Source organism: Portunus trituberculatus, chromosome 11 (genome assembly GCF_017591435.1).
Source record: "Portunus trituberculatus isolate SZX2019 chromosome 11, ASM1759143v1, whole genome shotgun sequence".
In the NCBI taxonomy this organism is placed as follows: domain Eukaryota; kingdom Metazoa; phylum Arthropoda; class Malacostraca; order Decapoda; family Portunidae; genus Portunus; species Portunus trituberculatus.
This window is the reverse complement of record NC_059265.1, coordinates 5,177,283-5,193,794: the sequence shown is the minus strand read 5'-3', so window position 1 is coordinate 5,193,794 and position 16,512 is coordinate 5,177,283. Positions and strand designations below refer to the sequence as shown.

The 16,512-nt window shown below is 37.6% G+C and overlaps 1 protein-coding gene and 1 pseudogene across 5 annotated transcripts in view; one reads left to right on the top strand and one right to left on the bottom strand.

Annotated features, from left to right (window-relative positions):
* Positions 1-13,328, top strand: part of LOC123502372 (palmitoyltransferase akr1-like) — a 29,818-nt gene extending 16,490 nt beyond the window's left edge. For 4 of the 5 annotated variants that reach the window (XM_045251547.1, XM_045251546.1, XM_045251544.1 and 1 more), the window contains exons 10-11: positions 4,330-4,744; positions 9,486-13,328. In XM_045251547.1, the coding sequence (XP_045107482.1) occupies positions 4,330-4,744; positions 9,486-9,654 (584 nt within the window). In that variant the 3' untranslated portion in view covers positions 9,655-13,328. The remainder of the gene's footprint in view (positions 1-4,329; positions 4,745-9,485) is intronic. The other variant, XM_045251548.1, reaches the window with a different exon arrangement.
* Positions 13,329-14,302: 974 nt separating this feature from the next.
* LOC123502371 overlaps positions 14,303-16,512 on the bottom strand; it is a 30,501-nt pseudogene continuing 28,291 nt past the window's right edge.

The following is a 16,512-nucleotide window of genomic DNA, read 5'->3' as shown; positions in this document are numbered from 1 at the left end:
TGTAAGGAAAATTATAAGCAATCTGGATATTAATAAATCAATGGGGCCTGATGGCATATCTGGGAGGTTGCTAAATGAATGTAAGGATCAATTGTTGAACCCCATATTTGATATTGTGGAAACCTCCATACGAACAGGATTAGTCCCGAAAGAGTGGAAAAGAGCTGACATTGTGCCTATATATAAGAATGGTAGTAGAATGGAACCGCTAAATTATAGACCAGTATCGTTGACTAGTATATTGTGCAAGGTATGTGAAGAAGTAATTAAAGCTAAGTGGAGTGAGTATCTAGAAAGTGAAAACATTCTGAGTGAAAGACAGTTTGGTTTCAGAAAAGGAAGATCGTGTATCCAATTTATTATGTTTTTATTCAAGAGTGACTGACATACTACAACATAGAGAGGGATGGGTGGATGCTATCTACCTGGACTTGAGAAAGGCCTTTGATAAAGTACCACACAATAGACTGATGTGGAAACTAAAGAAGATTGGAGGAGTAAATGATAAACTAGCAAAATGGATGGAAAATTACTTAATGGGAAGAGAAATGAGAACAGTGGTGAGAGGAAGGAAGTCCGAGTGGAAGAAGGTAACCAGTGGAGTTCCACAAGGGTCAGTGCTTGGTCCCATCATGTTTTTGATTTATGTTAATGATATGCCAGTAGGAATTGACAGTTACATGAACATGTTTATGGACGATACTAAAATTATGAGGAGAGTAAAGAATGTGGAAGATTGTAACAAGTTACAGGAAGATCTTGATAAAATATATGAGTGGAGTAAGGAGTGGCAGATGGAATTTAATATAGACAAGACCCATGTTATGAAAATGGGAAGAAGTAGATACAGACCAAACTGGGATTACAGGCTGGGTGATGAGAAAATTAAAGAGACCAATGAGGAGAAAGACTTAGGAGTAACCGTGCAAAACACTTTGTCACCGGAGAAACACATTAACAAGATTTTTTGGAAAACATATAACATGCTTCAAAATATTGGCCTTGCATTCCACTACCTAGATGAAGGAATGATGAAGAAGATATTATGTACCTTAATAAGACCCCAGTTAGAATATGCAGCTTGTGTCTGGTCACCGCATATGAAGAAAAATGTGAAGAAGGTAGAAAGGGTACAGAGGCTGGCAACAAGGATGGTACCAGGACTCAGGGAGTTAGACTATGAGGAAAGACTGAGGAAGCTGGGGCTGACCACATTAGAAGAGAGAAGAACAAGAGGAGACATGATAACTATGTATAAATTGGTGAACAAGATTGACATACTGGACAGAGAGTTGATAAAGGTGACCACAAGTAATCATCTCGAGGACATGGAAAAAGCTAATAAAAGACATCTGTCTAAATGACGTGAGAAAATACAGTTTCCCGCATCGTAGCATTGATAAGTGGAATAAACTGAGCAGTGATGTCGTTGACGCGGTGTGTGTCAATCAGATGAAAGAGAGATATGACAGGAATGGACAAGGAGACAGGACACAGAGCTTAGCTCGGGCCCTGTAATACACAAATAGGTAAATACACACACACACACACACGGAGCGGCGAGGCAAATGGGCAAGCCTCTTAATGTGTAGCCCCTGTTCACCTAGCAGTAAATAGGTACAGGATGTAACTCGAGGGGTTGTGACCTGCTTTCCGGTGTGTGGAGTGTTGTGGTCTCAGTCCTACCCAAAGATCGGTCTATGAGCTCTGAGCTCGCTCCGTAATGGGGAAGACTGGCTGGGTGACCAGCAGGCGACCGAGGTGAATTACACACACACACACACACACACACACACACACACACACACACACACACACACACACACACACACACACACACACACACACACACACACACACACACACACACACACACACACACACACACACACACACACACACACATGCACTAACTAAGGACCTAACATATGAAGAAAGGGTGAAGGAAATGGGACTGCCAATCTTACAAGATAGAAGAGAACATGGGGATTCAAGATAGTCAATGGCATTGAAAAGATAGACAAGGAAGACCTGGTGCTGGTGACAGAAGAAAATAGGAGGACAAGAGGACATGCAAAGAAGATTAGGATGAGGCAGTGTGTGAAGGATATTGGAAAATACAGTTTTCCACATAGAATGGTGGAAAAGTGGAATGCATTGAGTGATGAAGTTGTTACAGCACATAATGTGCATAACTTTAAAGAAAAATTGGATAAATGGAGACATGGAGACAGGATACTAAGAGCCCCACTCAAACCCTGTACAGTACAACTAGATAAATACATAGTGTAATGATTTGCACACTTAGCTCACAACCGAGAAGGCTCGGTTTCAAGTCCCAAGCACGGCGAGGCAAATGGGTAAGCCTTTTAATGTGTAGCCCCTGTTCACCTAGGAGCAAGTAGGTACAGGATGTAACTTGACGGATTCTGGCCTCACTTTCCTGGTGTGTGGAGTGTGTTGTGGCCTCAGTCCTATCTGAATATCAGTCTGTGAGCTTTAAGCTCGCTTCATAATGGGGAAGACTGGCTGGGTGACCAGCAGGTGATTGTAGTGAATTATGCAAATACGCACACATTTAATCCCTTCCTGGCAGCAAGGCAGATGAATGTACTGCCAAATAAAAAATTGTCTATATATAGACTCTACCAACTTTCTTTCATACATCTATATATAGTTTCCCAGGAAATGGGTACTCCAGATTGACATCTGTATTTAGACTCTGCCACAAAACTGAACAAACAGTTGAATCTATATATGTGTTATTTGTGTTTGATTGGTGATAATATATGTCAATATATTTATATGAATGTTTGGAGTTACTCACATTGAGGACTTGTGACCTGGATGTAATTTACTTCTACTTTTCTTCATATTTTTCATATATATACTTGTTTTATACCTATTCATTTTAAGGGAACATTGCTGGCGTGTGGTACAGTTCTTTCTCCTTGACATGACAGACTAATAAAAAAAGTGGGAAAAAATGCAAAAATTTCCAGTATAAGCTTATGTCCAAAGCACATCCACCATCAACAAAGGACAAGCAGTGACTGGCCTTGAGGGACCATGTTTACCAGTGTTTTGGTATTTGAGATGCCAAATAATGATTTATTTTGTTAATTTTGTTACTTGTAAGGAATCGTCTACATATAGACCACGCTCCAACTTGGTGCAGTAAAATGAGAACAAGCGTCTATATACAGACGATCCAACAGAAGTCCCATTTTCAAAACGTCTATATATAGATCCTCGCAGGGGCGAGGCAAATGGGCAAGCCTCTTAATGTGTAGGCCCTGTTCACCTAGCAGTAAATAGGTATGGCATGTAACTCGAGGGGTTGTGGCCTCGCTTTCCCAGTGTATGGAGTGTGTGTTGTGGTCTCAGTTCCACGCGAAGATTGGTCTATGAGCTCTGAGTAAATAGGTATGGCATGTAACTCGAGGGGTTGTGGCCTCGCTTTCCCAGTGTGTGGAGTGTGTGTTGTGGTCTCAGTTCCACGCGAAGATTGGTCTATGAGCTCTGAGCTCCATAATGGGAAAGACTGGCTGGGTGACCAGCAGACGACTGTGATGAACACACACACACACACACACACACTGTGTGTGGTTAGCATACTTGCACTCGGTTCACAACTGAGAAGGCCCAGATGCAGCGATGCAGATGGGTGAGCCTCTTAATGTGTCTAGCCCCTGTTCACGTAGCAGTAAATAGATATGGGATGTAATTTGAGGGGTTATGGCCTCACTTTTTCATTGTGTGGTGTGGTCTCAGTCCTACCTGAAGATCAGTCTATGAGCTCTGAGCTCATGGACCAGCAGGCGACCATGGTGAATACACACTCACACACACGTCAGGACTGCATCATCTATTATCAGAATTGTTTTTGGCAACCCTTTGCCATCATATACTCGTACAAGAATTTCTGTTCCACTAACACTGTACACATATGATACATGTAAGAACATTCTTGCTTACTCTATAATTTGAATTATATTAATTTCAGATAATTAATAAATACCAGTATATTCATAGGCAATTTTTAAGGTATAACTTTTGTTTCAGGTTGAAAATTATTTTTAGAACTTGAATGTCATTTACTATGTAACTTTTACTAGCAGTCATTTGCCTAGTATATTGCAATGTCTTCTGCAAATCAGTGTTATGTAGACCTTCATTATGATGAGCGGCAGTTGTACTTCTGTCATTACCTGTATTTATTGCTCTAACAGAAATTCTCATTCTGTAGGTTATTTTGATATTTCTTCTTTGTATTCAAAACTGATGTCTCCTTCAGTAATTGATTTTAGCATTTGTATATCTTTGTAGGTGATCCTGGCATTGTCCGAGCAGAGGGACCTCTTCAAGAGGTGCTGAGAGGTGTTGGTGAGGGCATTGTGAAAGGATACTGCTCAGACTGCCAGCTGGCATCACCTCCCTTGGCCCATCACTGTCGTCTCTGTGTTGCATGCCACCATCAGACTGACCACCACTGCTTATTCCTCAACACCTGCATTGCAGCCAATAATCACTGGTACTTTGTGGTGTTTATCATGACAAATATCTTCCTTATGATTGGATTCTTGAGTGGTGCATACAGAGCCTGTGTGATGCCAGGAGTACAAGGAGACTGGGTTGATCAGCTCACAGCACACGTTTTGTTTTTGCTGAATGAGGACATGTGGACTGCCCTCATGGTAATATGCAATGGAGCTTCTCTAATATGGGCATTTTATCTCTTAAAGTGAGTATATCTAATTGTATTTTTGTTCCTTATCTGATTTTTAAATTTTGCTATTTCATTGGGTTACAAATTAGATTGTCAGGATCATTAATCTGAATAAAACAAGAAATAATGTGTCTATGGTTGCAAAGTATTTATTCAAGAAAGAAATAAGGAGGAATTGGTTCTCAAACAGAGTGGTAGATAAATGGAATGTACTCAGTAATGAGATTGTTAGTGCCAAGTCATTTGGGAACTTAGGAACAAGATCAGATAATTTTACAAATAGAGATGATAGATGGAAATTGGTGGGTATTTTTTTGTATAGGGACTATGACATGTAAGCCTGATGGTTTCTTGCAGTTTTCTTTGCCTTATGTTTTTATGTTGTCAATTATCCTTATTCAGGTAATTGGTTTCTTTAAAATAGTTCAATTGGAAAGTTGATTAGCAGAATTCTGAACTATGTGCATCATTATATATATATATATATATATATATATATATATATATATATATATATATATATATATATATATATATATACACAGTAAGTCCTCATTATACGGTACATATGCGTTCCTGAAAACCTTACCATAAATTGAAATTACCGTATACCGAACCCATTATAACATGTAATAATAGGGAATGCATTCCAGCACATCAAAAGTCACCCCTAAAGAAATTAAAATACATAAAAATAGTCATATATATATATAAAAAAAAAAAAAATGTAAAGTAATGCACAAAAAAAATAAACAAAATGTTTTTATTTGCATTTCACTTGCCATGTATTCTATCAGATGATGTCCCTCCCAAGGCTAAGGGACAGTAGGAATTTCAGCCCTTACTAATCTTCCGCTGAGTGGGCAGACGAGGATAAGACGTCGTCGTCTGCACTGTCAGAAGCAGATGTGGATGGGCCAGCTGTAGCAGGATCGGCATGTTTCACTGGTTGCCTATAAGGTCATCATTTGAGAGAGGTTCAGCATGGCTTTCCAAAAGATCTTGAACATCATTATCATCAACTTCATTGAAGCCAGCCCTATGGCACAGATTTATTATGTCATTTCTGATCGCACCAATGTTGTCTTCAGCAAAGCCTGGGAAGTCATGCGTGCATTCTGGCCATACTTTATTCCACACCAAGCTCATGGTAGACGTCTTCACTTCGTCCCAAGATGACTTGATGTTATTCGGCTTTCACCATTCTCTGATAGTGGGCTTGCCAGGCCCATCTGTGGCCTTTATCAGTTGCTGCATGGTTCGCCGCAGATAGTAGGCTTTAAATGTTTGCCATAATTATTATGAATATATTTGTGCTTACAATAGACCCTTTAATATTCCATTTATTCATCTAATTAGTAATGCATGTAAGTAATATGTAATGCAGTTAAAAAAAAAAAAGTGGGGGGGAGGGGTAGAGATAACAAGCTCCAAGGGTGGTCAAGTTAAAGTCAGTACTGTGAGTGGTGGGGAGGTGTGGCGTGGATGACGTCATCACCCCCTGCTCCCCCGCGCTGGGCCCTCTTGAGTGACATGAGCAGATTCCATATCTGTGAATTTGTCTTATCATATATCGAATCCAGGGTAGTAATTTCCAAATATCGTAACTGTGAATTTAACGGATAAAGAACAACCGTATAACGAGGACTTACTCTATGTATATATATATATATATATATATATATATATATATATATATATATATATATATATATATATATATATATATATACACACACACACACACACACAGGCAAGCTCCGTTAAACGAAGGTTCACACAACGAAATTTTGCTACAACGAAGGTTTCATTTTACTACCATCTGCTCGTTTAACGAATACCAAACTTGCTTTAACAAAGTTTGGTCCAGGTAATTTTTTGCAAGTTTGAAAGTCCTGCCGTATCACGCAAGCCGACAAGCTTTTGAATACACCAGGAGCCGCAAATACTAAGGCCTGTCTCAGGAGAAATCCTGGGACACCTGTAGAATCAAGATCAAGATCAAGCCCCTCGTGGACAACACGCACCACTCACTCCCATAACAGCGTCAACAGCAGCTCGTCTTCACTCCCTCAACTTACCACCAAATTGCCCTGCAATGTGGCCTAGTATTCCTAAGAAGACCAGGAAGTCTCTTACTCTCGAAGTGAAGCTGGATATTATTCACAGACACGAGAGGCGAGAAAACTATAGCATTGCTGGCTACCATCTTGACTCCATATACTGTCTCTACTATTTTCAAGTCAGCAGACTATTAAGAAGGCTGGTGAGACTGTATCTTCCTTGCAAGCCAAAAGAACCACCTGAACTTGTGACTCTACAATAGATAAAATGGAAAGCCTTGTGGAAATGTGGTACATAAGTTTTGTACGTGGTACAATGATGCGCCCTTTGTTTACATTCCACAGGCTGCCGGTTAGTGTCTTTCCCGTTTCACTCTCCCTCCCTTCATAAATTTAAGATCATCAACATTATCAAGTTACGTACATACATACATTAGTGTACATCATAATGACTTAAATTAAATTTAACTGCCTAGATGTTAAACTTCATAATTTTTACTTTCATTAAACCTTTCACTGTACTATGATGCACTCTCACTTTGTTTACTGTCAATGGAAGTTCAAGTCAGGGGTTAAACTTGTTATAATCGGTTCGCTTAACGAAGTGTTTTTTAGGAACGTAACCTCTTCGTTAAAGCGGGAGTTGCCTGTATATATATATATATATATATATATATATATATATATATATATATATATATATATATATATATATACACACACATACAGACAACCCCTGCTTAGCGAAGGGGTTACGTTCCTAAAAAACCCTTCGTTAAGCAAGTTTTTGTTAAGTGAACCAATTATAACAACCCCTGATTTGAACTTCCATTGAGAGTAAATAAAGCGAGAGTGCACCATAGTACAGTAAAAGGTTTAATGAAAGTAAAAATTATGAAGTTAAACATTTAAACAGTTTAATTTAAGACTAAGTCATTATAATATACACTAATGTATGTATGTAACTAACTATAATATTGATGATCTTAAATTTATGAAGAGAGGGAGAGTGGAGCGGGAAATACGCTAACCGGCAACCTGTGGAATATAAACAAAGGACGCATCATTGTACAGCATACAAAACTTATGTACCAAATTTCCACAAGGCTTTCCATTTTATCCATTGCAGAGTCACAAGTTCAGGTGGTTTTTTTTTAGCTTGCAAGGAAGATATGATCTCACCAGCCTTCTTAATAGTCTGCTGACTTGAAAATGGTAGACAATAGATGAGTTAAGCCATGGTGGGAAGCAATGCTATTAGTTTTCTCGCCTCTCTCATGTCTGTGAATAATATCCAGCTTCACTTCAAGAGTAAGAGACTTCCTGGTCTTCTTAGCAACACTAGGTGACATTGCAGGGCATTTTGGTGGCATGTAGAGCAAGAGGAGATAAGCTGCTCCTGATGCTGTTATTGTTATGAACTAGGGGAGTGAGTGGTGCGTGTTTTGTCCACAAGAGGCGCTGGTGTATTCAAAAGCCTGTTGGGTTGTGTGATATGGCGAGGCTTTCAAACTTGGAAAAAATTACCTGGATAAAACTTTGTTAAAGCGAGTTTGATGTTCGTTAAACAAGCAGATGGTAGTAAAAGGAAACCTTCATTGTAGCGAAATTTTGTTGTGTGAACCTTCGTTAAGCGGGATTGCCTGTATATATATATATATATATATATATATATATATATATATATATATATATATATATATATATATATATATATATATATATATATATATATATATATATATATATATATATATATATAATGTCATGTGTGTCAGTGAAGGAAACACAATCAAAACAAGCTGTAGGTTAAAATGAATATGCAATAGAACATCAAAAATAAAATAGTGATTAATGTTAAGAGGTAATTAAGATTACTGTGTGTTTCATGAACAGTATGTAGGTAGAGGAATAGATTTTATTACACAGTTATTGCTTATTTTTCTAGAGAAGTCTAAGAGGAAAAATGTTAATCAAAATTGATATTGTAAATAAAAAATATAAAGAGAGGATACAGGAGTGATTTGTGATGAGCACTGTGGTTTTAAGGATAAGAATATTTAAGCCAGTTGTGGATGAAACTCTTTTTTTTTTTTAAGTTTGTGTTTTGAGTGTGCATGGACATAGAAAAGTATGACTACATTGACATCCAAGTTTTACTCAGCCAAAAAACTCTCACAACTCAAGTTATATGTTGCTAATATCATACAGTCTGAAAGTAGGTTGTATGTGCTGTGAATAACTTGTGTTGTGAGAGTTTGTTGATAGAACAGAACTTTGGGTGGTAATGTGGTTTAGGCATAGAGGATGGTCAAAGTTTATTTAAGAGAATGACTGATGTGAAATATGTAAGAAGGGAAGATCATGAAGATGATGTTAAAGCTTATTTTTTTGTGATATTGCTCTTCTTCTCAGAATCAGTTCAGACTGATCAAGAAGTTTTTGCAAGATCCTTTAATTAACTAACTGGTGGAATGACAGTGTGTGGGAAACATGAATCAATCAGATCTAATGTGAAGGATCTCAGAATTTTTAAGGAAGGAAAATAGTCAACTAATTTCAATCTACAAAGAGACAATAATTAATTAGGTTATGAGAGAATGCATGAATTAAGTGTTGCTTGAAAAAAGCACCATAAGATAATTGAAGAAATGCTGAGGGTAGTGATATAATAAACAATTATATTTTTTCAGTGGTCAGTTCCAAGTGGTGGGCTCTCAGCAAACAACACTGTGCCGTCTTAAACTAGGTAATCCTGTCACCAAACCAACCTTGGGTGAGAAAATGAAGAACTTTTGGAGCTTTCTCCTTAGGGGCAGAGTTCCACTTAGTAGTCAAGCTCATTACTTTAATACAGTGTAGTATTCACACTTCTTGGGAGACAGATTTGACATATTTGTTTCTCATAAGTGACACTTTTTAGAATTAGAAATATTGATTCTAATTTCAGATATTACTGTGACGTGCATGTAGCATATTTTTGTATATTGAAAACTTTTAAATGTTGTGTTACTTAGATTTCTTGCAATTTCTGTTACATCTCTAAATTCATATGGATTTATTGTGACTGCAGATCTATTGATTGTATTTGATGCAGATATAGGTAAAAACATGATTATAAAGTCCTTAACATAAGATGAAGTGCACAAATTATACAAGGTGTCCTGCAAGTTAAGGTACATATTTCAGGATTTGATAGTTCACGTAATTCTTAAATTGAAAATACTCTACGCACATATTTTGTTTTGCTGTATTTTGCTGGAAATTAGCATGTAAATTGTGTGTTGTGGAAGCCACTCCCCGGGGTAGGTTCCCTGGCAACCCAGTGTCATACACTACAGGGGCATATCCCTATTTGTTCACCTATTTGTTTAGCTGTGCAGCCATTTTTTTTTCTTCAAGGCTATGATCTGGACAATAGTTTCCTGTGACAAATCCTTACTTGAGCAACAACACTGGATAATTTAGACAAAGGGCAGTGGTGGTCTAGAGCAGGGCATGCTTGCAGCACTTAGGCATAAAACCTTTTTCTCTAGGGTATCAAGGGCAGCTGATCAGCATTGGTAAATCCTACCCACTATGCTGCTACATTGGGCGGCTCAATAATATGGCGTGAAAAGTCAACCCCATTATGGTTCCTTATTTTTATGCCATGTATTGGACCAACTCAGCCAAGTTGGTCCAATATTATATTGAGCACTAATTTTCTTAAAATTACTTTTCATTAGTGAAGAGACAAGATTACCATTAAATTTGAAGTTTTCTAAAATAAGGATATGGATTTGGACTTATAAATTTTTAATTTAAAATATTGGTATTGTTACTGATATTGAAATTTTGGATTTATCAATTTATCAGTTATCAGGCAATAAATTCATTACCAGTTATTGATTATTATTGCCAATGAGGCTATCATTATCAATTTATTTGTTATGATATGTCCAGCTATGCTAATTACATCAGCGATTTGCAGAATCCTTGTCTCTGAACATGATGCAGTATTTGATACCCACATACATCATTATGTATTGGGTAGTCATGATCCCAGCACACTAACCACAACACCACAGGCCATACAATAAACAACATAGTTCAACAAGTAGTTTAATATAAACTTTTGAAACAATGTATATAAGAAATTTTTAAATAAAAAAAATACATAAGATTATAAACAATACAGCTAGCTCATACATTTATATTGAAACTAAAATCATGTAAATGCTAACCTCTACCATCATAGCACCAACACAACACTATTTTAATCAGAAACTCAAAATTCACATTAGTACTACTATCTTATTCCTGAGATGTGATGGAAAGGAATTCAGGTCTTCTCTTTACTAAATTCTTTATAACATCTAAGAAATCTTTGCAAAACTATGATATGAACATTTTGTAGTTAAGGACTGTTTTTATAAAACTCACAAAATATTTCTTAAAAAAAAAAAAAAGAAATGTATATAAAAAAAGTTTTGTATGATTTTGTAGTTGAAGACACAGTGTGCACACACCAAGGAAGCACCGCCTTCCTCATACCATAACGTTACATGAGCTGCCACTCACTAAAACTGTAAAGCTTAGCCTTTATAGCTATGTTCAAATATAGGGAAATGCTCTATTTACTAGTTTTAATATGTTAACTATGCAAAATATTCACAAATGTTGCACTTGAATTTGTCAATTATCATTAACAATTACTTGACAAAATTCTCTGGTAAAAAATCTTGCTATCCCCTTAGGGGAACCCTTAGTAACTGGTGCGCGCACACACACACACACACACACACACACACACACACACACACACACACACACACACACACACACACACACACACACACACAGAACCTTGGTTACCAAACAAGTTCCTTTCATAACAAACTGGTTTTCAAAAAAAATCTTTGAATTCCTTATTGCTTCAGTTGCCAAAACCATAATTTAGTTCTGAGACAGTTACGTTATTTCAAATACTAAAAACAAACCAAAAGGTGCCATTTATTACTTACTTAATTTCTATATTTCCTGTATTCTTATGTATTTAGAGGAAACAGCTACCAGACAGTAATTCAATCTATGGAATATATTGCCTCAATGTAAGCAAACAGTTTATGATGCTTACAAGTAATCCCAAGACACATGGCTCTCTCTCAATGACCCACAGTGCCATCACTACCACAACTGCATTTCCCTAATAGCTTTTTTCAGTAGCAAGATGTCAGTGTTATGATCTTTATTTTGGCAGTAAGTAGATTGCTCCTCTCCATCACTCTATAAGGCTTTTCTTACTAGATTGGTGACAGAATACCTGCATGGTCTAAACAGCATTTTCTGACGAGTTCTGTCTCACCAAGTTCAGGCAACTCATCCTTTCTGGATTAATAATTTCTGAGCTGGAGATGTGGAGCAGCCATCTTAGCAGTGGGAGCTTATGTCATAAATCACTAACTTACTGTCCAGCAGATTAATCCATTTTATATTGATTCCTATAAGAAAAATGGTTTTGGTTATATTGATTCCTATAAGAAAAATGGTTTTGGTTACTGAACATTTACAATTCTAAATGATATTCAGGAATGAAATGTTGAAGAACTGAGGTTCCAGTGTATGATATTTTCAGTGTATTTCATGGCATAAAGCTAGTAATTGAACAAGTAATAGAATAAGTTATTTTGAATATAAAAGAATAAAAAAATAAAAATCTATACAAATATGCTTGTTTTGTCTTGCTTTGGAATTATGTAAATCTTTAGAATTATATAATACACCCACTGCCTTTAAATCTTAATGAAAGTAAGGGAGTGTGAAGGAGGCAAGGTTTGAAGGAAGAACAAGTTATTCTAAGTAGATCTCCAAAACAGATAAATGCTTATTTCAATATACAGAGAACAGCTTCTGGATCTTGTGTAATTTTGAAAATCCATTCCAAATTTTTTTCTAGATTTTCTGTTCAAAATGTTTTATAAAATGTTCTTACCTACTTCCCTCCCTTGTTCTTCCAGGATAAAGGAGCAATGACCATTTCGGAAATCCTCCTCATATCTTAGTTAAAATAAGAGCCATGGCCACACAGAGCAGGAGTCTCTAAGACATTCTGAGTGGCCACATTGGGAGACACTGGAGACCGGAGTAGACATGACAATGTTTATATAGCTCACCTGAAGAAAAAAAAATTTTGCACTAGGCCTCATGGCTAAAGGTGTTCCTGTAACCTCCAATCACTGCTAGTACAGCCACCTTCATGAGCTGTAAATGCCATAAAGATTCTTGCTTCCATTAATGCCTGCTCTCTGTGGTGCTACACTCTATGCATATTGAGGATTTTCTGGTATTGAGGATTTTCTGGTCAAAACAAAATTTTCCAAATAACTTGTGGAATCTAATGTAATGTAACGTGTGTGTGTGTGTGTGTGTGTGTGTGTGTGTGTGTGTGTGTGTGTGTGTGTGTGTGTGTGTGTGTGTGTGTGTGTGTGTATGGTCAACCCTTACCCAACACAAGTTGTGGAAAATTAATTCAGTACTTGGCAAAGTTTTGATTCTAAAAATTTTTGTTTCTGTTCAACTTATTTTCTTTACCCTTATCTGAAATATTAGTCTATTATATATAGACAGATCAATTATGCTGAGAGAGAGAGAGAGAGAGAGAGAGAATGTTGGTATGTAATTGTAATATTATTCTGTGATACTATTCATAATGTGCATCTAGATTCTGTTCCTCTCTTGCATGGATCTCATATAGTCTAAAGTGTAAGTTATTAGATAATAATTTTGACCTGTTACCCACCACGTCCCTCTGTTTACGGAAGCAGCTTGTGATTACTTATTACAGAAAACCTTAGCGATCTGACTAGGGTGATAATTTCAATCTGTCAAGAAACTGGCAGACATTACCAATGGGCTATCAAATAGTGTGTATCCAATTAGGCCTGATCACAACCATCAGCCGTTAGCCTCTCAGTGCAAGCTCAGAGCTCATTATTATCAACCTTCAGGTAAGACTGTGATCTTATACCACACACCTCATCCCCTTGGTAGATGAGACAGTAACTGCCTTGCTTGTCAGCTAAGAAATCCCCTTGCAGGATTCAAGCTATGTCAACCATGGCAGCCAACACACTCTACTGCTTTACCAGTGAGCTAAGCAGAAATGTGTGTGTGTGTGTGTGTGTGTGTGTGTGTGTGTAATTCACCTCCTTGGTCGCCTGCTGGTCACCCAGCCAGTCTTCCCCATTACGGAGCGAGCTCAGAGCTCATAGGCCGATCTTCGGGTAGGACTGAGACCACAACACACTCCACACACCAGGAAAGCGAGGCCAAAACCCCTCAAGTTATATCCCGTACCAATTTACTGCTAGGTGAACAGGGGCTACACATTAAGAGGCTTGCCCATAAGCCTCGCCGCGCCCGGGGCTCGAACCCGGACTCTCTCAATTGTGAGCCGAGCGTGCTAACCACTACACTACGCGGTGTGTGTGTGTGTGTGTGTGTGCGCACTTGCAATATGCCAAACTGATTTTTGTCCTTAAAGTTAACTTGTATATTAGCTGAAATGTAGAGATGATAATCTAACCTAAAAATTTTTTTTTAACTCCAAACATCTGATGAATAACGTTTCTGGTTAATCATCTTCTTCACGTACTGCTCTGCTTCCTCCTGAGTCATTCCGCCTTCAGTCTGGCAAATCTTGATAATGAGTGCATGAACATCTCTGGCCATGCACTTTGCATCTCTGTAATGTGAAACATTCATTATGAGAACTACAACTAAAAACAGAAAATGTTTAAGCATTTCTCTTGGTTAATCTGAAAAAGAGAAGTACAAAAATAAAATTAATTTCTCTCTCTCTCTCTCTCTCTCTCTCTCTCTCTCTCTCTCTCTCTCTCTCTCTCTCTCTCTCTCTCTCTCTCTCTCTCTCTCTCTCTCTCCTTACACCCCATGTACTCTGTACTTATATATATATATATATATATATATATATATATATATATATATATATATATATATATATATATATATATATATATATATATATATATATATATATATATATATATATATATATATATATATATATATATATATATATATATATATATATATATATATATATACAGTGCTTACTCCAATTTTGAGTTCAAATTTTGCGATACGCCAAGTTTGCGACCAAAAACCAAAAATTGTCATTTTTAAAATTTCCCCATCTTGCTCCTTTCTCCCGGTATTGCGAGTGGTGGTGGAGAGAGAGTGTTCATGCAAATTATATATTATTGCATTATATAGGCAATATTTTATTAATTCTTTCATATTTATCCTATTATACTATATTATTATCATATTTATATTATATTTATCATAGTTTGGTGGTTTTTGGCTAGTTTTCATAAAAATCTGGCGGTAATTCAACGAAGCTCATCTGGCAACACTGCCCCGCTCCCTCCCGCCTTCCATTTGTTTACGTACACCTCCACAGAGTTCTCTCTGCAAATCTAGAGGAATCCTTGTGCTCGACTTTGTGCGACATGGCGCCACCAACCAAGAAAAACATTAGGCTAACTTTGGAGCAGAAGATGAAGATAATTAAGATGAAAAGAGATGGAAAAAGGAACTGTGATATTTCCATAGAGTTTGGTGTGGGAGAATCAACTGTGAGAATGGTGTTTAAAAACAGAGAAAATTGAAAAAGCTGTAAAAACCTATGGTGGACAGATTTTTTATTCTCATAGCCATTGTACAAACACTGTGATCATTCATATGGAAAGATACCTCGCTCAATATATTAACAGAAAGGAAAAGGAAGGAAAAATTAGGCGACCATGGACGAGAGGTCCACCATATTCAATTTTTCCCATAGGAATAATACTTCCAATTTTGCGATTTCCAAATTTGCGACTCACAATGCCGCCCCATTTCTCGTAAAATTGGAGTATATATATATATATATATATATATATATATATATATATATATATATATATATATATATATATATACAGTAAGGTCCTGGGTTACGTCGGTCTCGAGTTACATCAAACTCGTAGTTACGTCAGTCCACTATAAGGCAATTTAAGATTAAAAAAATTGAAAATTTATAAATCATAAAGTGCGGGATTTATTGTTATTGTTGGCCGCCAGGCGTCACTAGTGGTTACCCGCCACACCGCCTGCCTCACGCTTGAATACAATAACACCCTGCGTCAGTTCCACCACATCGTCGCCCCTGGCAAGAGTGTTATCCTACTTCTGCGTTTACTGACTCAAGTTCTATAGTATCTTGCTCAATGGCACCAAAGAGAAAACTCCTTAGTGACAGCAGTGATGCTAAGAAAAGGAAAACCGTTACGCTACAAGAAAAAGTGGACATAATTAAAAGACATGAGAAGGGAGGCAGCAGCTGTGTGTGAGGGAGGGAAGAAGAAAATGGGAAGCCCGTTACCATGACAACAGGGGAGGTTGATGACCTTGAGGGCTCGCACACCCACCATCACAACAATAACAACTCCGGAGCCTTCGCCTGGGCCACACGACACTCGCAGCTCACTTGCACCGTCTGCGCCTGTCTGCTGATCCCTATTGCCCTTTCCTATTGCATTTCCTGCTCCGCTGCCCACGCTTCTACTCCCACCACACTGCACTACGCTCCCAGCTGTCCGCCCTGGGCGTCACAACATTCAACCTGCCCACCCTCCTGGCGGCCTCAGGCGTCCACCCCTCTCGGCAACCTGT